The 23,886-nt window shown below is 40.8% G+C and overlaps 1 protein-coding gene across 2 annotated transcripts in view; it reads right to left on the bottom strand.

The window, feature by feature from the left end:
- Nucleotides 1-2,084: 2,084 nt before the first annotated feature.
- The window catches only part of CLSTN2 (calsyntenin 2), a 311,640-nt gene continuing 289,838 nt past the window's right edge, over nucleotides 2,085-23,886 (bottom strand). Inside the window, exons 10-17 of one of the 2 annotated variants that reach the window (XM_063166527.1) lie at nucleotides 21,937-22,103; nucleotides 17,712-17,860; nucleotides 16,612-16,835; nucleotides 14,647-14,817; nucleotides 13,780-13,949; nucleotides 13,141-13,264; nucleotides 11,638-11,822; nucleotides 2,085-10,437 (exon numbers count right to left, since the gene is read on the bottom strand). In XM_063166527.1, coding sequence (XP_063022597.1) covers nucleotides 10,237-10,437; nucleotides 11,638-11,822; nucleotides 13,141-13,264; nucleotides 13,780-13,949; nucleotides 14,647-14,817; nucleotides 16,612-16,835; nucleotides 17,712-17,860; nucleotides 21,937-22,103 — 1,391 coding nt within the window. In that variant the 3' untranslated portion in view covers nucleotides 2,085-10,236. The remainder of the gene's footprint in view (nucleotides 10,438-11,637; nucleotides 11,823-13,140; nucleotides 13,265-13,779; nucleotides 13,950-14,646; nucleotides 14,818-16,611; nucleotides 16,836-17,711; nucleotides 17,861-21,936; nucleotides 22,104-23,886) is intronic. The other variant, XM_063166528.1, reaches the window with a different exon arrangement.

Below are 23,886 nucleotides of genomic sequence, written 5' to 3'. Positions count from 1 at the left end.
TGGCCAATTCACAGAAAGTGCTCTAGTGACCACAAAAATGACTCTGGCTTTATACATGTATGGATGTACAGAACAAATGTTAAAATAACAGATCTATTTGGAATATGCATTTAATCAGTCCTGTGGAAAATATATGGGCAGTAACAATGTTGAATTCATAAATTACTGTGCAAATTGACATGGCTTTTATGAAATACACCACTATGGCATGGAGGAGCTTTTGTACAACTTCTTACTCTATGTAAAGTTAGGGTTTGTGTACTATACTGCCTGTCAAAATTTACTGTACATTTCATTAAGAAAAGGTTGGATTTTTCTTTTTTTTTTAATAGCTGATTCATCTATATTTAAAAAATCATTTCATATTAATCTTTTCAATTGCATATAGTCATTTAATTCATTGTACTGCATAAATTGTGTAGATTCATGCTTTCAGAAATGCATTTAACATCTGCAACAAGACATTTCAAGATATGATTCATGGTTGTTTCACATCAACAGCAAGATATTTCATGTAAGGGCATTTTTCCTGGGCTGAACAGTCTGTTGGTTTGAGACATGTTTACAGAGTACAACCATTGTATGTACAACCATACAGCATATATTTATTTAATCCCTTCTCTGGTATAGTTTTTTTTATTATCCATAGAAGTGGCCACAACTACACAGAATTTGGACAGCTAGGAAGCAACCCCAAGCTACAAAATACATGCTACCAGCTGCAGTTACTGCTCCTCAACAAGAACCAATGCACTAACATGGAAACAATGTGGGAAATGACGAACTGTGTGGGAAAAATTGTAAATTTTTGCAGGCAGATGAAATACCATTTTTACTGTCAAGAGATGATGAAATATGAAATAGAATTGTCCCAGCCAATTAGAGAATTAGAGCACAGCCATTACATTCACCATGATGAGATAATTTCTCAGCTCTTCAAAATCCTACAGTCTCAGTAACATTTAAATGTTTAATAACTATATAGATAGTTATTAAAAAAAAAAAATCTAACTAGAACAACCCCTTTCACCAAAATGCAGCAATATTCAGAGTGCATGTCTGATTCTGCTTATCACAAGCAGCTCGTTGCTCAGGAATTCCTCTCCTTTGTCTTGCAACCTGACCTTCCAAGGCTCATTCATCTTCCCCCCTGTCCATCAGACTTTGGGTACTCCTCATGCTTGGGGAAGGTGGGCAGAGCAGTGACAGCAAACAGCCCAGGAATTCATTGTTTGCTCATGTGACCCAAACCCACTCCTGGCAATTCATTTCCTACAATATGGTTTGCACAGTTTGCACCCACTGGGGACAGAGATGTGCTGAGGGAAGCAGAGGGCTCCCCAGAGTCACCCCTGGAACCCTCAGCATTCCTGCTCTCCCCTTTACACCAACCCTTGCAGACAGCCCAAATGGAGAAGACATCAAATTCTATTTCCCTTGGGTGTTAAGTGATGCAGTGGCTCTTCAAACACAAGGATTTCAGTTCTGGTTTGGAGGCAGGAGGAGATGAAGGAGACACATCAATGAGAAGAGCCAAGCTGCCTTTGTACATCCTCCCTGTTTGCCAGTGCGGCTTCTGAGCCGGCGAACACAGGTTTGCTTGGGACATGCTTGAAAACAAACCCCAAATGGTCATCATGCCAGCCAGGGACCAGAAACGGATCACAAATTTGCAATATAAGGGCAGGCATGGCAGTAATCAGAAGAGTTGGCACAATTCTGTTTCTTTGCAGCAGTTAGTGCCTATCTAGAAATCTCGAGCATTTGTTTTAGAAAGCAGATGCATTCTCTTGACATTTGAGGAGAAGCAGTGTTATCTGTCTTAAGTGAAAGTACTGGTTAGTAGCTGCTGTTTAGTGTAAAAACATGGACATTACATTCCATGTAAAATCATGGAATGACAATGTCTGTTTTCCCACTGATGACAGCAACCTAAGTTTTAACAAATTATACTTTGTATTATTGTTTGATTGGCTGCGGTGTTTATTGGTTGGCTTTGTTAAATCATACCCGTGTAAAAGACACTGCCAAATTCATATCATATGGGAACTTATCCATGGATTACAGAAAAAAAAAATTAAAAATCAAGTTTCAATTTAAATTTATTGTTTAAACTTTAACAACTTATGCAGTGACACCAGCAACACAGAGCACCTTAACAGAGTGAACTGACTGTGACTCATTTAAGGAAATACCAGGGGATTTAGTTTGTGCATTAAGGACATTTCATGAAAAGGTAAGAAATACAAAACTGAAGGAATGAATTGGGATGAGGAGGGATTCACAGCTTCTCTAGTAAATTACCAAAGGCAATGAACTTGATAACTATCTAAAAATATTCAAAGGATATAAATCATGGTTAGAGGAACTATTTAGAGTGGTGCAAAAGGGTATAACTAGGACTAATGAGATAAAAATTACAAAAAGGATTATTTAAATTCGTTTTCAGGAAAAGCTTTCTAATGGTGAATTCTAATAGACTCTAGAACAATCTCCCAAGGGAAGCAGTAGAAGCCCCAGGCTTAGAAACATTTAAGTAGGTTGAAGCACCCCCACCCCTAACACTAAAAAATATATTCTAGGAAATAATTCTGCACTGTTAGCATAATACTCTACTTGCACTACTTTTTCCTTTTGTCTACTGATCTTTATTTCTAGGATTTGATAAGTCTACTATAAACTTCAAAACACACTGAAGTTGAGATGAAACAGTTCTCAGGAAGCACACCCTGTTCACATGTATTACCCTGCAAGCAATAATCCACTCTGGTGTATCTTCCCATCCCTGTCATGATGACTCTTTGAATATTATTATATTTGAATTGATTGTTAACCACAATAAAAAATTTATTTAACTGGTGTCGCAGTATTTGGAATAGAATACACACAAAAACCCCATCTCTTTTCAGCTGTACCCTACACTTTTACATCAGTTTGTGGAGAGGCCAAAAATAAATGTAGTTTTTCCTGAGAAGAGAGGCAATAACTTCAGCTCTCAGATTGGCACAGGGATGGTTGTTATCCTTAAAAAGTTTTCTATTATGTATATTTTCAAAAATCAGGTTTCCTAACTGTGTGGCCACTTAGGAGATTGTATCACTACAAAAAGTTTACTTGAGGGCCTTTTCAATATGGAATATGGTCTGCCTTGGGTATCTCCAGCTCCTCATCCACCCATGGACTATGTTTGTTGTAGAAAATCTGTAAAATTAATCAACAGCTGTCTGTGGGCAAAAGTTCCATTTCTCACCTCAAATAAACTATGTGGTAACTGAACCCTCAGATTTGAGTTGTAGGAGACAGAATGTTTGCCCCAAGCCCCTGGGCAGGCTGGTCTTGGCTCTACATTTCTCTCCTTACTGCACACACAGTGTAGCAAACCCCTCTCATGGCCCTGCTGCCTTCCCAGCTCTGCTGGAGGCGCTGGGACTGGAACTCAAGAAGGAAACTTCAGCATCAACCAGGCCAAAAACCTGCAAGTTCTCCTTCATCACCACAGCCACCACCTCCCCACGGGCACCATGCTGTGATTTTCCTGTGCACACACAGGTTTATGTACACAACACACAAATGTGTGTTTTGCATCTGTGTCTGGTCGTCCTGGAACCCTTCAACACCCTACATTCATTCTCTTTCTTGGTCAGTGTCAATTCTGGCATGGAAACACAGAATGTTTCCATTTTCTTATTATTTGACACTGATGCTCTTATGTCTCTTTTTTGCTTTTCTACAAGATCAAATTTCAGCTTTTTTCACATCACTCTCAACCTCAACTCTTTCTGTTATTCATGCAGTATTCTTGTCTACTTTCCTGTTCACTCTTCCTTAAATAATCATTTGATTTTCTAATGGAACTGACTGCAGTTGATCCATTCCACACTCTAAAGAGCATGCCCAGTTAAAACAACCATCCACCTTCTCCTCTACTGCACATTAAGCAGTTTGTAGATAAAGATTTATTGCCAATTTCAGTACTGGTTTGAAATGTCATTGTAGTCACAGACTTGGTCAGAGTTGTCTGATCAATTCTTTTGTACCTGTTGGTATATTTAGGGGAGGCAGGAGTAGAAAAAAAAGACATTGTAATTTTAATAACTTTTTGCTTTCCCCCCCCTTAGTATATGAAACATTCAGCCAAAAATAGTTTTATGGGTTAGTACACCAAAGGACACTGAAAGCTGGGAAGTTTATACCCAGATGGGAAGTTAAATGCCTCTGAAAACCCAAAACTGGATCCAGATTTATACAAAAGGAATAGGTAGGGCTGCAGGAAAGCATTTTACTCCCATGAAATTTTCTGGGTGTCTGAAGTACAAGGATGGAATACCATTGTAAAATCTTTGTTCCCTACTTGAAGACAGCTTCTCTTTGCATTTGGCAAGCTTTGTGCACCTTGCCCAGGGAAAGCTGAACTCTTTCATCGTACAATGTGCTTAACTGGGGAAAGAAATTCTGCTGCTTCTTTGTTCTCAGCACAGACATAAATAGTGGCAATGCATGGGCATGGAGCTTGAACAGCTGATGAATCCACAATTTCCCCATGAGCTAGCACTGAAAATAAGAACGAGGGCTTCTCCTGAACTCTGTTTCACACATTCACAGTGCCTCACGCTGCTGAGTGTGTTTCTTTACAGGCAGTAACTAATGAAGCACCAGCCCTGAGCTCTCTGCTGTAACCACTGAGTCTTTCCCTCTGCCTGTGTTTGGAGTGCTCCACCATGGAGGGCTGAGAGCAGAGCTGCAGGAGAATTATTGAATTATGGTTCACCAGCAGGCTCTTTGACAGGATGCTGGCAGCACTGCTCCTGTTGCCAGCAGAGACATGGAAACCATAACGAGCAAACTGCTGGCAATGCCTACTCCAAAGGCAGCAAAATGCCTCGAGGGAAAAAGGGAACCTGCTCTGGTGCCTGCCTTTTCATCACCAGAAATGAGGTTATGAACATACAAAACTTCCTGGGTTCATTTTATTCTGCTAAGTTTCCATAATGAGGGCTGCAGTTGTTTATTACTTCAACCCCCTTCCTTAGACAGAGGCTTATGAAATTAAAGCCCTTGCTCCTCTTTCAGTTTTTGCAATGTTCAGGTTTGTGTATTTTTAATTTATGATCATGTCTTTTTCACAGAAAACCAAAACAAAAAAAAACCATACCAGGCTTGAACCTTGCTAATCCTACAGAGGTGATGAGTTATAATTACTTTATGAGAGATCACTGGAGCAATTATCCTAATATATTTAGCAGAAATATTTCTTGAGATTGGGTGTGTTAGGAGAGTATGAATTTTGTTCTGCTATAGCTTTAGTGGTTATCTCTATTCTTTGTATCTTTATTCTCCATGCTAACAAAAACGAAGTTGGATTCCAAGAGAGGGCAGCAACCAGAAGTCTGATCATTGGATACACAATCTGAGACATGCAGCTTTAGAGAACCTGCTCCATTTCAGTTTACATCACTTCTCCCACATTGCTTGTTATGCCTTTCTTCATTAAAAAAAAAAAACCAAAAAAAACCCACTTGACCCCAATGTACAGAGACCGTACAGGACTGCGGCTTCTGGGTGCTGTAGGAAATATTACAAAGTGTAATGGTTTGGTGCATGGGATTCTTTGGGAACACCAAGGGATGGGCTGGCTGCTGTTGCCATGGCTGTTTGCAGTAGCTGTGAGCTCAGGCTCTGGGGCAGACAGAGGGAAAACCTCACGCCATTGGTGATGCTAGAGCATGAGGGAGATTACACAGCACAGGATTGTGTACAACCAACAGGAATTAATTCAGTGACTTAGAAGGGGGTTTGATTTCTTCAGCAATCTTTCTGATATTTATGTTTTGTCATTTGGGTTTTTTTCCTCCTATCTCCTTGGATTTACTCACTTGGTGTAGAGCTACTTTAAGCAGTTGCTTAAAGGCAGAAAGCAATTCTTAAGGCAGAACCTGATAAAACCTGATATCCCCCTCAGACTGGGAGTATCCTAGTTTTGAGATACTTATTCTGCTCAGCATGTGTGAAATAAGGGAAGGGGAAGCCCCTTAGAGGAGATGTACTCAGTGTTATTTCCTCTCCCTCTCTCAGTATCCATATGTTTTTGCAAACATCCTTAATTTTGGTATTATAATTTCTATTCTAGGATACCAGGAACAGCTCCATCCCACTAGACCTTTACTGTCACCCCAGTAAAGTCTTTGCTGGTGCTGCTCTGTGCAGAGCTGTGTGTGCTGGCACCAAAACTTTGAGAAGAGGCAGTGTTGGGTCCCAGGGAGGCAAGTAAAGCTGCCTCTGAGATTACAGCTGGGAAAAGGGACAGCTGAGACAAAAATATTCATTATTAATATTTTATCAAAGCTCAAAAGGCTTTGCCACAGTGAAATAAGGGCTGCTACTGGGCTACCCTCTGCCCATCCTTCACCTGGGGCTACTGATTTCCCATGGCATTATTTTCAGTTTAGGGTCAGGCAGGGACAGCTCCTGCAATGGAGACAGTGGATTTCAGTCACAGAAGGAACTTTAGAACTCTCTGATGCTTTCTGAGCCTTACTTTGTTCCAGAATGGAGTGAGGATGGGGCTCAGCAAGCTCAGCACCACCACATTCCAGAGAGAAAAATAAACTGCTCCCTCCCATTAGCCTCTGGTGAAGTAAAAAGCAGTCCCATCACCACTGCAAAGTGCTACCTGTTGGAATGAAAAAATAGCAACTGTTTATTTTAATTAGTATTAAAGATGTCACAAATATTATGTCTAGTTCTAGATGTGTCAGCCAGTGCAGTAAATATTGTGCATTTTAAGGTTTACTTGCAAAGATAAAACACCTATGGAGGGGTAGAAATGAAAGAGAAATGGGAGCTATAAATCACAAATAACCACTTAGGCAGTTATATTAATTCAGATAACACCTTCAATTTGCATTTGTAGGTTTTACAGCTTTTCCCAGCCTTAAATTAGAACTCCAAAAATTTAAGGGATCATTGATGTGAATTCATTTTAGACCTCTGTTGTCACCTCTGGATTCCTGTTACCTCTTCAGAACTGCTTTCTTTGGATACACTTGTTTATTGCTAGTGTAGAAAAAGCCACCTTACCACAAGCCAGCCCTGAGGGACTGCAGTGAGTGATCTTAGAGGTCTTTTCCAACCTGAATGGTTTTACAATTCTAAACACTTTTTTCAGGGAGAAAAGGAGACAATTTTGGCTCTTGATTAAGGGCAAAACCCCCCACATGTGTGTCTTTATGTACATATGTGTGTATATGTTCTGGTTGGTTTATAAGCAAGTACGTTATATAAAAAATAATTTCTGGAGGGGAGGCAATATTGTTAGAATTGTTTTAGAAAAATCCATATTTCTGTGATTTTCTAGTAGTAGTTTTGCTCAGGAAACCACTGCTTTCAGTGCTATACAAATATTTTAGGGCCCATTTTGTGAAGAAGTACCTCATTCTCACTGCCATTCTGTGAAAAGGATGTTTCTATTTATTTGAATGAAAAATGCTGCATAATGCACTCCATGAAGTAATCTAAAATAAGTACAGTGAGACATTTGAGTTTGCTGAGAATCTTACTGCAAGTCAAGTTTTAGTGATAACACACATGCCTGTATGACTTTGCTTAGGTTTAAAAATGTAGATTTATTTATAGTAGAGAAAATACTTTGTTTCCTTTTTGTGTAATGTACGAATACAACCTGAAAAGATCTGCTTCCAGCAGCAAAAAAGATAAAAGTCTGTTAGATGGAGAAACACACTGATGAATTCACAAACATATAAAAGAACTGTCAATAAGGTTGTAAATTGCTGTTTTCAAGTTGCCCTAATGTTTGCTATGATAACAGCAACAACAACAGCAACAATGACAATAATAATCAGGAATAACAGAAACTTTAAAATAATTTAAGTCCAGTTTTAAATCTGAAATTGACTTTTAAATATCTACATTTAATTTTTTAATATTTTTTTTTCTGAGCGTAAAGATTTGCTGATATGTGCTGATAACAAGCATCATGAAGAGCCTGCTTCATGCCACTAAAAAATTAAAACTGGGAAATTATCTAGGATACTAGGATGGTAGGAACTGATCTAACATAACATTTTGTTCAAGATAATCAGAAATATCAATATTAATTTTGTATTAAACAGAAAAATTGTGGACATTTTTACAGTTGTTATTCGTGCAGATAAGATGTACTTATGTGGCCTTGATTCTTCAAATATTCTTCTAAGTTTAATATGTGTGAGAGAATAAAATGAAACAGGATTGATAACAAAACAAAACTGCTGTATTGCCAGTCTTAGCAACCGCGTGACAACGTGATTGCTGGCACAACAAATAAAGCATAAATATCTCCAATTTTAAAATTATCAAAGATTTTTCTTTCATTTACTTTCTAGATATTCAACTAAAGGGCCTAGTTGCTCTCAGTATTTCCTTTCAGCTGCCAAATGCAGAAACTGGAATTACAAGAACCCCCGAGCACCCTACATATTCCCCATATCCCATGACATTCAGGAGCTGTTAATAATCCAGTATTGAGGGAGGGGGGCACCCTCAGGATTGCTTCAAGTGCCCTTTGCCACACCAGCCACCACTCAGGGTGCTCAGGAAGGTCCTGTTGTGGCCAGACTCACTGGGAGGGTGAAGAAGAGGAAGCAGCTTATTTCAAACAGCAGATTAAAAAAGCAAAAGTCAGAGATGAAATTGCAAAGAGAACAAAGTACTCAGGAGAACAACCCAGACAAGCCACTAAGCAGCATTCACTTCCATGCCATTTTGTTTCTGTGCATTGGAGCAGCCACCCCAGCAAGTGCTGCAGCATTTGGTAAGCAGAGCAGTTGAAAGGTGCTTAAGGAAAAGGGGACCAGAAACACACCACACAGACTAATCAACACATTGTATATGTAGCTTATATAGCTCTGCTTTTCCTTTTTTTTTTTCTTTTTAAACGGTGTTTAAGAAAAATATGCTGTGTTACCATAACAAACTAAAATACTCTCTCAGCCTCTTAATATTTTAGTTTTTGTTTTCAACTATTTTGGTTCCAAGTAGGTTTTATTTTTCTCTGTCTACTTTATAAAACCTTCTGTCAACATTAATGGCTTCAGGCAGAAGAAATAAGGGAGAATTATGAGCACAGAAGAGGACTCACAGTGCTGTTCCTTTCTCTTGAGCACTACGGGCAGGCAGGGGTGCAGAAGAAATAGGGCATCATGTTTTTATAGAATACAGTCAGACAGGAATTCCAGCTGGCATTCACTAAGCAAAAGGGAACGTTTTCCTCATCTAAAATAATTGTTTAAATCCCAGCTATACATAGCTGTGGAATAATGGGGTCACTTATTTTCCACTAGTTCAGTAAGATGCTGCAGCAAGCTAATGGTTCCATGAGACAGACAGTTTAAAGCATCGATTTGCTGCAAATTGCTCAATCCATAACTAATGAGCAGCTCTGCAGATTTTAAGTGAATCAATTCCATTAGAATTTACAGTTTGCATAAGACCGTATTACTCAATCTATGGACACAGACTGGATGGTTTTTTTTTTGGATAACCATCAGCAGCCCTTTCTTGTTGCTGTTTTTCTCAAACTTGTTTTTAATTTCTATTGATAGATTGGATAAAAATCCCTCTCTTGAGGGTCTGACAGCATGCCTGAAAAATACACCATCCACATCTACATAAGCACACATGCATCCCCTGTCAAGTCCCAGCTATTCCCTTGCAGAAGACAGTTAACATCCAAAAGGCAGGACGAGATGATAGATGGAATTTAGCCCCTGTAGCACTAAAACCCTGCCCCAATTTGAAGGTGGATTATGTTTTTTTACAGCTGTAAAAATGTGAAGTTATATGGCAACTGGTATTTGGACCCACAGAAGTTATTCTACATAACGAGCTGAAATCTCTCCTGTGTGAAAAAAGTAGCAAAGGCAAAAATTTGTATGGATTGAGTGACAGGACTTTTGTCACACATCTCCAGGGTAGAAACAGGAAATTGAGAACTACGCTTGCTAACAGATTAAGTTCTGGATTACTTTATTACTGCGTGTGCCAGGAGGTTTGGACCATCTTTTCTCCAGGCTTTGTAAGAAAAGGGTCAGTTCTATTGTAATCAATTACTACAACAAGATCATTTTAGGCAAAACAGTTACAGGCAAGCAGAAGTTCAAATCCTGTCAATGAATTCATAGACTCCGAAAAAACATTGTATTGGTTGTTACAAAAGAGCTGTGGCTGGCAGGCTGTTTGTTAGTAGGGGAGTGTTGAATCATCCCACTCCAACTGCTCTTGCCTGGTGGCATTCTGTTTGTTTCCCTTTTGGACAATCACTTCCTCCTCCTCTTCCTCCTCTTCACTATCATCTGATTCAGCACTGGTTGTGTCTTCCTCTTCATCATCTATATCTTCTTCCTCACTCTCCTCTTCTGTCTGGTGTGGCTTTTCATATTTCTACAATACATTTAAAGAAATGAGACAGTATCAGAAAGGTGCCTTCTTGACAGCCAGAGCTGTCTCAAATGAGCATTTAGAAATGCTAATCTGCTTTCCATCATTATGTGATTATTAAGCATCAAATTCATATAAGTTGGTAGCAAACAAAAAAACTACTGCAAGGAGAATGGAATGTCAATAAGCAATCTCTTTGTTAGCCACACTACCAAAATTTAAACCTTCAACATCATCCTCCTTTAACTGCTGATGATTTCCTCTCCTTTTAGTGTATAAATGCTTATATGAAAAAGTTAAAACCAAAGCCAACTATATCATCTTGAGTACCTGTCAGAACTCAGTGCATCCCTCTGGGTGTCCAGAGTTGCTGGGACCCTGCCAGGGGGCTCAGAGACCCTGGCACACAGCCCAGAACACCTGTGGGTTTGATTGTGACCCGTGGAGCAAATTACCAGCTTTGTATGAGGACCTCAAAGCCACAGAAGTTTAAGTAGTGTAATAATAAAATTCTCACTAGGTGAAAGGGTAGATTTTGGGATTTTTAGAATGGGGGTTTTGGGGACAAGATGGAGGGACTTGGGCATGTCCAGCCTTTGTTCTTCTTCTTCTCCACCTCCATCTTCTGCTGTGATGTTGGCATTTTTGGATTGTTTTAGAGTAGAAGCTCACTGTCTAACACAGGTGATAGGTATTGGAAAGTAATTGCAAACATGTTATATGTAGTTTGTAGTATAAAGAGACAACACCACCCCGGGGGCAGGCAGAGTGCCTCTGTCTGTCCTGCTGAGCGAACCTCGGCTGGACAGGAGGAAAATTTTTATAGATAAGATACAATAAACAACTCTGAGACCGAGAACTGAAGAGCTCTGACTCATTCTTGGAACGTGTGGGCCAAAACAGAGACTTTTCACGTGTCTCGGGGCTGCAATAAACTGCAAGCTCCCGAGAGGTACCTACAAACAGACATGGATGGAGTGGAAGTGCTGCTGTACCTGAGAGCTCTTCACCATCTTCTTTAATAATTATACATGACAACAAAGCTGAAGTTCTCAATTATATCTGATCAAGGTGTGCAGAGCTGAGAACTGGGCTGGAGTCTTGAGTGTACGCACACACACAGCCGAACAACTGCACCCTGAAAGATGCTCAAACCCCCTGCCAGCCCAGCCCGTGGCTCCTGGCAGTGCCAGGGGTCGGTACCTCCATGGGGTTGACGGTGATGGTGAGAGCAGAGTCGTCCCAGTCCATCTCGTTGTCCTTGGGTCCCTCGTGCCCCAGGGAGCCGTGCTGGCGCGCGGAGCGCAGCCGGAGCACGCCCAGCGTCACCACCAGCACCAGGACGCTCACACAGACGATGATGACCATCGTGGCCACGCTGGGAACCACTGGGACAGAGGGCGGCAAAGGGAATGCAGTCACACTCGTGCAACAAGTCATCTAAACCTCACTAACCTTGTTCATTTTCAACCCAAAGCATCCCCCCTTTGGAGTGACAATCAGGACAGACACCTTCCATGTGCCTGGGATGATGGAAAGTGCTGACCAGTGCCCATCCACTAAGGTTGAGCACACACAAATGGTGTTCACAGGTATCTTATGATAACTGTGATAAACCCTAAAGTGAAAAGTGAGCCACTTAACTACAGAAGACAGGCAGTTAGGTAGTTAATAACTGCAGAATCAAATAGTTTTTGAGGTAAAATTCTGTTATCTCACTTGCATGTTGACCTCTTCTGATCACAGCTGAGGCCTCAAGCTTACCTGACACAAAATCTCAAAGCTTATATTTTCAAAGGTTTCAAATGCTTGTGATTTCAATCTCAAGCTCCCAGAAATAAATGCATTGCCACGCTATTTCTCTGTGTGTACAACCTTCCTGGGAGACTCTTGAGGACTCAAGACATTTCCCCCCACTGTTTGGCTGTACTCTGAGAGGCCTCTGTCTCCACCTAGTCACAGGAAGAAGTCTCTCTGAACTGCCACATGTAATCAGCTCCATAATTAGGTTAGTGGAGAAATGCTGCCACTTTCTATGTCCTGCGAGGTACTGCATTTCCAGGAGCATGGGATAACCCAGTCCATAACCCATTCTGTTGCCTTGCCCTGCCTATAAGAATGTAAGTCTGTAATCAAAACAGTATTTAGGAACAAAAAAACCCTATTTTGCAATAGTTTATCCATTAAACATTCAGTTTCATTTTAGTGAAGTGTCTCTACAATGTAAAGAAAAGTACAGTAATTTTCTAAGCATCTCTGTATATAGCTAATTACAACTACCTACACTTTACATCAGCTTTACTTCTTTACATATGTATCATTCAGCTAAAAGGATTTCAGAATCCAACTTTCAAACAAGTATCTTTGCCCTGCATTTAACTTCACTGAAAAGGTTTCAGATTTGGGTATATATTTTAACTCATATAGCCTAAAAATTAAATAAAAATATATCCTATAAATTTTTAACTGTGGGGGTCAGAGCACAAAGCCATTAATGAAGACTTTAAAAAAGGATACCAGGTTTTAATTTAAAAGTACATTCTTGGACAGAATAGAATTCAGAGTTACCTTCTTTCACACCTGTGATCTCTGAGAGGTCTTAGAAGCTGAAACAATGGACTTTAGTCTGTGGAGCAGGCTGACCCACAAGGGAAACACTGACACATCGGAATCATTGTGAGCAGTCTCTGGGAAGGTGTCACATACCTGAGCTGGGAACTGCACTTACACTCCCCTCAGGGTGCTGAACAGATTGGAGAAATTTGGGCTGGAATATCATGTGATTTACATGGTCCATGAAGTTTGAGTTGGAACTGTGCAGAATATTAACCTGGGAGAAGAGAAAAATTTGAGACCAGATACTCAAAAGTGTTTTATACTTCGAGCCTGCTGGTTCCATATATTACATTGGACTATGAAGTTCATCAGCTGATAGGGACACTACTTCACAGATGCTAAAGGACAAATTAACTTTTTTTTTTACGCCAGTGGAAAATACACAGCTTGAAAAATGCATTCTAACCTTTCTGGCTGTTGACTCTGAAGTGACACAGAGCAGGACTCTTTTGATTTACCTGTTTGGATAAGTAGTGACTTTTTCTTCTCTCTATAATAATCAGCTTTTAGGTGTTGCCTAAACATTATGAAATAACTGTTAATTTTCTTAACAATTATTAAGCTGTCTTTGTAAACACTTATTAATTTTGACCATATTGCTGAGTAGGTCCTGCAATTTCCTGGAGTTGTTACCTGGGCTCTTGGCGCTATGTTGGAAAACACAACTCAGTCATTGCTCACCTCCAGGCTGAACTCATTGCTCACCTGCAGGCTGAACTCACTGCTCACCTTCCAGCTGAACTCCTTGCTCACCTCCAGGTTGAACTCATTGCTGGTGTAACGCCCGTTGAGCTCGGAGCACTTGACCCTGAATTTCCTGTCCGAGGTGGCCGAGGTGCCCCAGTTGCGGTAGCGGAGCTGCCGCAGCACCTGCTCGTAGCTGAACATGCTGTCCACACCTGTGGGGTGGGAGGGCAGGGACAGCTCTGGGACAGGCAAGGGAACACTGCTCTGGCAATAAACAACAAATCAACTGCTCACAGAACACACAGAACTCGGCAGAAAGGTCTGGAAATGACAGGGCGTCAAATGTTCCCTGACACTCCGTTATGTGAGGATAAGGTTTTGGAACTGAATGTAGGTCCCTGATGGGCAGGGAAAAATACAACAATGGTACAGAATAAATTACTTTGTGATGAGAGAAAAAGATGGCCAATGTCCCAGCATTGTACAGGAACCCCCTCACTCCCATGTTCCACTGTGATGGTCCACAAGAACCCCACATTTAAAGAAAGCAGGGATGTCGTTTTCCTTACTTGGGGAGTAGCAGGAGGGATGCTGAGAATCCAAAGGGCAAACACAGCACTGTGTGTTTGTTCCACTGTGATGGTCCACAAGAACCCCACAATTAAAGAAAGCAGGGATGTCGTTTTCCTTACTTGGGGAGTAGCAGGAGGGATGCTGAGAATCCAAAGGGCAAACACAGCACATCCAGAGATCAAGGAGCAGCTGTGTTTTTTAAGATACAGTCACCCTTGGGATATTTTCATGGCTAGAAAATCACAGATTTCTGTCCAATTTCTTATACATTTGAGCTTTCATTCCAATATATAATTGATGTGACAAAGTAAGGGAAAACAAATTTCCTGAACTTACCATAGATTGAATATCCTGCAGTGGAATTTGTGGCATCTAGATGTTTTCCTTGAAGCTCCCCATGATCTAGTTCTAAACACTCCTGTTCAGGGTCTAGTTCTGCACCAATGACCAAAACATCACAGAAATCCAAGTTGTGGAGCATTTCCTCTACTACCACTTGTTTATTGACTGTGAATCCATGGCATGGGGCATGAAAAAAAGACAGAAATGAAGACAAATTATCACAGATCAGCTCATTCATTTTATGTGCTTTGCATCAGGGCTTTTAATTTTTTCCAGGATAGCTGAACTGCTTTTACTGATATTAAATCCAGCACACTTAAAGCAAATAAAGAGAAGTGTCCAGTCTGCACAGGTGCTGTGATGATGAAGGCCTTACAAACACACAGTGAGGTAAATAGAAAATATATTGCTCTGTAGTATAATAAGGCACACAAGAACATTATTGGAAGCAGAAAACTGAAATTTGCTCTTGGAAATAAATTCATGTAAAAAAATTCCACATTTCCATGCTGAATTGATACCAGCTTTCTCAAGGAAAACCAAACTGGAAAAATACACATCCAACATATCTATGCTTGGATGATTCTCTTAGTTACTCTATGCCCCATAAACAATTTACATTACAAAGACCTGGCCATCTATCCAAGAGCAAGGCATTATTATAAATAGGAAGATCCTGTGCTGTGTGACTTAAAGAAATTAAGTTATAAACTGACTGTCCTTCAACATGTACAAGTAAAAAAATAATTCTGTTACTGGAAAAAGGGTAGCATATGAAATTAATATTTAAATTCTCTGATCAACTTAGCACAGAGTGTGTGGCAAAACTGCTTAAGCAGCTCCCTGAGGGCACAGACACTGCAAGTCTGGAACTTCCTGCCCATTTTGCAAACTTGATGTTAGAGGGCAGGAATTTAGGACGGAAGTCATTGGGAAGGAGGGCACAGCCAGGAAAGCATTATGCCTTAGATTGCCAACTCCTGGTGCAGTGAATCTGGGTACCTCAGCTCTAAGTTATCACAGATCAGCTCATTCATTTTATGTGCTTTGCATCAGGGCTTTTAATTTTTGCCAGGATAGCTGAACTGCTTTTACTGATATTAAATCCAGCACACTTAAAGCAAATAAAGAGAAGTGTCCAGTCTGCACAGGTGCTGTGATGATGAAGGCCTTACAAACACACAGTGAGATAAATAGAAAATATATTGCTCTGTAGTAATACGTAGTAACATGTAGTAATATGTAGTAACATATCCAAAAATGCAGCCCAAGCCAAATTTGTAGGCTTTAGGCAATCTGTGCCTGTAAACTTGCACACCATTACCCATTTTCTCTTCTTCAGAGACATCCATCTAGTTGCTGCTTATTCTAGTCCATTCTAAATTGTGTTTAGAATGATTCCCCAAATTACCTGACATTTCATCTGCCTTGCGCATAAACATTTAAAAGATTCCTTCATAGACAATGATTTCAAACTTGATTTATACTTTTGAACATTCACACAGTGTTGAATAATAATACACACATTGCTTAGCATTAGAATAAACAATCATCATTGACAATAAATATTTTTAAAGGATGATATATACATTTTATAGGTGGGAAACTGAGGCATGAGATTACTTTTTCAAGTATCACTCACAAGTTAGTAACAAAATTCTGTTACAAGTAGAGGCATTCTAATGAAAATACCCTACGTAACAGAATATGAAAGGAAGAGTAGAAAGGAATAAAGTATACTAAATCAATACTACATGGAAAATCTGCTTTTTTTTGAAACACCTTCTGATCTGCCACCATTTAACACATTTTTCAATGTGCTGAATTGAATTTCTTCAGTACAGCATTACTGTGGCCTAATTAATCTGGGTGAAGTGACTTCCTTTGTTGCACCATCCTTTAAAAAATATGAGGAGACATTACACAATGAGTAATAATATTTAAAAGAAAGACACAAACCTCTGTCATGTTCTCTTAAGTCCAGTGGATGCTCCATTTTAGTGACTGTGCTGACAATCCTGATGTCAGGGAACAAAATAACACCTCTTTCACTTTCAAACTGTGCAGCTGGTCTAGCAAAGTGGTCCATCCCAGTTATGGTAATCTTGGGCTCATTGGCCTGAAATACCATTACATAGGCATCTATATCTGGGATACTAATGCAGACATCTTCACCAAAACATCTGAAAAGACACATCAGCCATTAACTGCATGTAACACATTGCACATCAGAGGAGTGTGGCACTGGCAATGCCCCAAGCCCAGCTCGTGGCTCTCAGGTCACTCCAGTTCATCCTCAGGCACCCAGCTCTGGCCCTCCCCTCCCTTCCCACCTTCACAGATGCTCATCCTGAGGGACAAACTCAGTCTTTCCTAAGGTGACTATCAGAATAATATTTTAATGTTTAACTGACACTTATCAGAGCAGTGAAGGGTTAAAAAAGTTAACTAGATAACAACTAACTTTAGCAAACCAAACGTTAAATTCAGAAAGTGGTAGCTAATGAACACAACACGGTTATCCTGTCATGTGTGATTAAAAGGGCCTAATTTTCCATTTAAATGGAAACTCTTTTTGGGACACTCCAATATCTGCAGTGAACAAGAGGTGCCTGTACTTCTATTTTCACCTGAATCAGAGGTGTGCAGGAAGTGAATCTCCTGACAAACTCTGCCTCATTTCACGCTGGCACAGGAGCGGGGCCAGCCCTGGGATGTGAGGCTGGGCTGGCTCCAGTGGGGCTGCCTGAGAGCTCTTAGAACTCTGCTTGTTTTCCCTCCAAAGCCCTGCTTTCCCTGCCCCAAAATGATAAAGAGAATGCAAGTGCGTTATACTAACAAGAAAGGCTTCTTAAGAAGGTAATATCAAGAGTAATCCACCATGTAAATGGTGGTTTTGGCATAAAAGTAAATTAAATTAATCCTTTAAAGTTCAATAACAAAGCAGTATGATTTATCAATTTAATTTAGTTAAAATTATTCTTTTTACATGGCCAAAGAGAAAAGTAATTCATTAAAAATGCTCCTAATCTGTTCAATTCAACTGAAGTAGAACTTACTGGACTTTAGATGAGACTTTGAGACGTCGCACGCCTGCAGTAGGAAACTGTCTGGAGTTGATGTATGAGACCTTTTGGAGGGCTTGATTTATATTCTCAATGTCATCTCCTTCCATGACAAGGGCTGACTGGGAAGGGTTGAAGTGATACTAGGAGAAATACAAATAATTAGTGTTTAAGGGACCAGGTACAGAGTACAAAATAATATATATTTTTAAGGAATGTTGCACAAATGTAAGTAAAAATTTTAATGATTTAAGAAAAAAAAAATCTCCGTAGCTATCATTGGCTGAATCCACATGTTGTTCTCTATAACATGTACTTGTATCAGTCACCTAAAAAATTAATCCAGATTTGCTGTTCTTTTCCCAGCCTTATCAACCTTGCTGGTACAATTTCTGCAGCAATTTCCAATGCTATTTATTTTTGAACTCTGTAGAGGTTCAAAACCTTAACTTACCACCATGATTATTATTTCTATGTAATCTTTTTAGGTTAAACACACTCCCCATATAAAAGCATTGCCTTTTGAGCCAGCCTAGCATGTAGAAGCATATTTTGGCTGCTTTCTGTTGTGGTTTTATCCTGGGCTACCTTTCTGAGATATATTTCAACACAAATGAACAAAACAGTTACAACATTTGCCTCCTACATCTTCATTAATGTCAGACACACTAAAGGGGACTCTCCATCCTGCCTGATGATCAATAAGGGTGTCTTGATTTAAGATGGAGCTGCTCACTTGGGCCAGCAAACCCTGCAAAATCACTGCCTGCTCTTGTAGCCCCAAGCCTTCTCTACTGCATTGCACTGAACACACATCAGTCTTGATGACCAAAAACTTTGTCACTGTTGTGACACAACCAATGACTGATTTTTACCTGCACCATAATTAATCCTAATTATCTGTTTTATCTGCTAATTGGTTCAGTAAACCATCTGCATTGCTGAGGAAACCAGAGTCACCCACTTGACATTGTACCCTGCTGTTGTCGGCACAGGACACAAACAGCACTTTTCTCTCCTGGAAAGACTTTCTTTCCCCAAAGCTGGGCATTGATTATGTGAAGATGCTGTTAAAATACAGACAGAGGCTGCCTACACTTCCTTACAGCCAGAAAGGTTAAAAAGCCAAACACATCAAACAGTCTGTGAGGAACAGGAGGAAGTGCAGGGTCCTTTGTCAAACAGAACATGGAGGACTGGGTTTAAAGTTTGTGCAGGAAGGTCACAACACACTGAAGGGTATTTTTTAACAAAGAGGAGGACTAACATGAATCCCAGCCTGCAGATGCTTCTTTATCCTCTCTTTAAGCTAGCAACAGTAGAGAATAAAATTAGCAAAGGGAGACTCTAGCTAGCCAGTTAATAGCTCAGCTGCAAAACAGCTGGAATGCTGCCAAAGGGACCAGAGAAAGGCCCAGTCTGAGCCATTTTTGTCTTTCTCATTAAAAAAGCTAAAAATAGCAACAGTTTAGAACATGTCTCAGAGAGCTGTTACAGATACTGAAAATTAGGCTGCAGCCCAAAACCAGTCCAACACTATTGTCTCAGAAATGCTGCTACACTGCTCTTTCTTAGGTGGTTGAAGCGTGAATCTCTGTGGTGCAAAGTGCCCAAAACACCTTCCAGTATCGGTCTGCCAACTCTGAATCTGCAGAGCACCACCTAAACAGCCCCACAGAACCCACTGTCTGTGCAGCTGTCACACATGCCTGCCTGGGATCAGGTGTGTTTGTTTCTGACACCACAACACCTTTCTCTCTCATTTTCTTTTCAAGGTCAGGCAACTGTTCTGCTTTCAGCTGAGCTTCCTTCTGTCAGCCCCCCAAAGAAACCCTTCCACAATCTCTCTCTCTCTTTGCTCCTTTCATTTTTACCTCCTTCTGTTGCTCTCACTGTTGGCTTGCTGAGGCAGTAAGAGCAACATCAGTAACTTAAAAAGCCCAATATCTGTATCTCAGAAAATGAAGATGTTTTAAAGGTTTGCAAAAGCAGGAAAAGGCAGAAAACAATCCCTTGTCTTCCTTTTCCCCTCTGTACTGCCAGTGCAGTGAAGAAGCCAGTTACAGATGCTGGAGCAGCAATGGTTGGTAGGAGAGGGATTTTCCCATGCCATGAAACAGGAATGACTCAAATATTTTCAGGTTTCAGAGGGCAAAAACAGGGGAGGAATTACTGTGCTTTAAAGCACCATGGACTAAATGCACAGTACTGTTGAAGATTGCAATGCAAGATGTTTTCCATTACCATCTGTATGGCAGATTATCTTTGTCAAGTGGGCAGTTTGCCTTACTTCTCTCTTTGAGTGACCACATTCACTCCTCCCTCGGGAGGGGACATTGCTGATAACAGCTATTGAATGTCCCTGCATGGCTGATAAGAACTACAGCATCCCATTGGGAGATGTGAGCCCAGAGGGAGGAGCCAAGCATTGCTACCCAGATATAATCCAGAGGTTTTGAGACACCAGCACGGCTTCTCCACGGGATTCCCCAGAGGAACAGCAGCTGCCTCTCCTTCCACTGGATCTTCAGAGGAAGAATCCATCCTTCTCTACAGGATCCCTGCTCCAGCAGAACCACCCCTGACACTGCAGGAGGGCTGAGCCACAATTCCAATGGGACTGCCACCAACACCCTGACCCACAGGGTGTCAGGTTGGGTTCTGACTCTGTCACTGTTGTTCTAGTGTACTGCATTGTTCATTTTATCCTTTTTTTTTTTTTCCTTTTCCCTATTAAAGAACTGTTACTTCCTGCTCCCATATTTTTGCCTGAGAGCCCCTTAATTTAAAATCTATAGCAATTGGGAGGGGTGGGGAGGGTTTACATTCTCCATTTCAGGGGAGGCTCCTGCCTTCCTTAGCAGACTCCTGTCTTTCCAAACCAATACTAGTACTTTAATTAATGGAAAATCCCAGCACAGAACTTACTATTAGGCAAACACACATGGGTTCCACAAATCTCTACCTGCTCCTTGTATGCACTACCTTTTAAAAACAGCTTTAACCAACCCCTGTGTCCTATTGCTATGAGAAGCAGCAATGTGAAATTCTTAATGATGTCCGTGGCAGGATGATAAAATAATTCTTTGGGGTCTTTCCTCATATGTAAAAGTTAGAGCTAGCAAAATTCCTCCTTACCTTTGCACTTTCAATTTTCATTTTTACACTCGTTTTCACAAAATGTGTCAGTTATACTACACCACTGCAACCTATCATCACCCCAACAGGCATTTACTTGGGTGTATTTCAGGTCAAGTCTGTACAGCAGAAAGGTTTGGCTAATAAAATGCTGTCCATGGCACTCCCACTGCACGTTCCAGATGAAGTGTTACAGCAGCATCCTCCTCCCTCTGAAAACCCCACAACAAAACACCCCTGTTCAGTTCTTCAGGATGCATTGTCTGCACCCAAAGGAACTTTCTGGGCTGGAAGGGAAGCTCAGCTCCTTTGGAAGTGGTATTTGTGTGCTAGGAAACAGCTTCACAAATTCATTTACACTGAACACAAGAACACTGCCACCAAATAATGGTGTCAGTAAAGGAAAACTGACAATGCAGCTTATGTGAGGATAGCCAACATCCTACATGTGTATCCAAAGAACAGAATTTCAGAATTATCTGAATGAATGCAAACCCATCTAGCCACTAGGTCAACTGAAACAGGATTTCCCTGTCTGTTTTTCTCCAATCTTAGAAAAAGCTCTACATTACCAGTAGTCATATGCATAATGAAGATGGATAATGACTTATATTCAAATCTAAAAATTTAATTTCTTGACTTTAGGGTTTTTTGTGTTCATTTTTCATGTACCATAAAGTTTTCCTCTTTGAACACACCAATTTTTAGAATAGTATTGCATTAGGACTTATGTATTCCACTGCTTTGAAACTACTTGAGATCAAAATTCAATAAATCTTTGGAATCATGTCTGTTTCTGTATAAGTAACAAAATAAGCATGAAAACACAACCTGGCAATTCATACAGGCTCTGAAGTATCAGCAGTGCCTTACTTTCTGATCATCTAGCTCTGCAAAAATGGAAACATTTTTCTTTGCAGTGTCACAGCCCTTTTACTGTTCTGTTTTTTCTTTGCATGATTTTATGGAAATTACATTGCTTCTGGGAGTATATTTGTACTGTGTGTACTCTACCTTGGGCTCTCCATTTCATAAATCAGATCTAAATTTTTATCAAAGATGATGTCAGTTCATCCCTCACCTTTATTCCTTGGCCAAGACTCTCAAGAGAATTAATATCGAGCCCTTCCTTGCAGGCCTGCAAGCAGGAAATCACTTTCTGACTCTCAATTTTCCCTGGCCGTATTGTCAGGCTGGCCAGGCTGCCATGGAAGTACTGAGCAAACCTGGGCTTGGTGACTTCACCTCCTGCAAAAAAAGAGGATGCAAAATGGTTATTGGTACCAACACACAAACTGCAAATGTAATACATCACTTTATGGTTTAACATGTTTAAAGAATCTCTATCCATCTCAGCCAAGTGTATTTGAGATCCCATTTACTGTGGTACAGTGGAATGTCTTTGTGGATTTTTGGGTGGTGTCTGGTAGCAAGCCGTCTTGAAGATTCTTCATTTTCCAGGATTGTGTTCAGGTGGTTATAAAGCTGAGACAGTGTCAGAGCTCAGTGCATCCCTCTCGGTGTCCAGAGTTGCCAAGGACCATGCCAGGGGGGCTCAGAGACCCTGGCACACAGCCCAGAACACCTGAGGATTTGATTTTGACCCCTGGAGCAAGTTGCCAGCTTTGTATGAGGACATGAAAGTCACACAGATTTGAACAGTGTAATAATAAAATAATCACAGGGTGAAAATGTAGATTTTAGGATTTTGGTATGGGGATTATGGGGACAAGATGGAGCAATCAGGGCGTGTCCAGTCCTTCTTTCTTGTTGTCCATTTTCTGCAGTGATGTTGGCACTTTGGGATTGGTTTAGAGTAGAAGCTCACTGTCTAACACAGGTGATGGGTATTGGGAATTAAGTGTAAATATGTTATATGTAGTTTGTAGTATAAAAGGACAACACAGAGTGCCTGCGGCTGCCCTGCTGAGCAGATCTCAGCTGGGCAGAAAGAAAATTTTATAAATAAGAATTAATAAACAAACTCCAGACTGAAAAGTGAAGAGTGCAGACTTGTTCTTCAGTTGCACAGGCCAAAGCAGAGACATCCTGCTCATCTCGGGGCAGCAAATATCAACAGCAACCCAAGAAGACAGCAAACCCAGAGATGAAACAGGGCTTCCCAAATGTATACAAGGAAGCAGATGATTTTTAAAAATTACCTTACTCAAGTACTCAAACACTAACTTAATAAATGTTGAAGTTCAATATTTATTTATAAAAAAGCAGTATTTGCAAATGTTCTGTGACAAGATCAGCTACCTCTGCCTTTGTCCTCCCAAGAACACAGCACCAGATGAGCTGAGAGTGTGGCTCTGTGTGTACAAACTGCCACACTCCCTGGGCTGTGTCTGAGGACACGCTGGCAATTGTGCAGCGAGCAGGGAGCTGTGCACAGCCCCTCTCTGAGAGAGAGGCTGGGATGCTGTCCCTGACCCCAGGTGCATCATTTGGAGCCAGGTCTGGTCCTGTCTCTCTGTGTTGCACCTGCAGACACGCTCGGTTTGGTTCCACTCCAGGCAGCTCCGAAGGAAGGCTGATCTTTAGGAGCTGTCAATAAAACGTGATTACAGACTGCCTGCTCCAGTGATCATGGCATCTCAATTACTCTTGGGACAGTTAGTGATTTACTCATCCTCCTTTAGGAGAATTTTTAGAGCTTGTCTTTCCTGCAGTGTTATCTCTCTCAGTGCATGTGAATTACTGCCTGCCTCGAGCCTGGGAGGACCAAGGAAGCCACAGAGCAGGGAGCCAGGCAGACTAATTGGATTAGCAGCTGATAACAAGGTGTTGTAATTGGTAGATAACTCATCTCTACAGTGTTTGTAGCTTTAGTATCAAACAACTTGGTTTTGGCAGGCAAGATAGCTCAAACTTGAACTTTAACTTGTGTGTGGATTGGAGTTGGATAGGGATGCAGTGGCAGATTTTCTTTAGGCTGCTGTTGTTACCTAAAAGCCTGAAAAGCCTCACTTCCAGTCTCTGCAGGATGAGCATTATGAGGAAGACTCGAGCTATTTTATATAGTGAA

This window comes from Melospiza melodia, chromosome 12 (assembly GCF_035770615.1).
Source record: "Melospiza melodia melodia isolate bMelMel2 chromosome 12, bMelMel2.pri, whole genome shotgun sequence".
Lineage (NCBI taxonomy): Eukaryota > Metazoa > Chordata > Aves > Passeriformes > Passerellidae > Melospiza > Melospiza melodia.
This window is presented reverse-complemented; position numbering and strand designations above follow the sequence as displayed.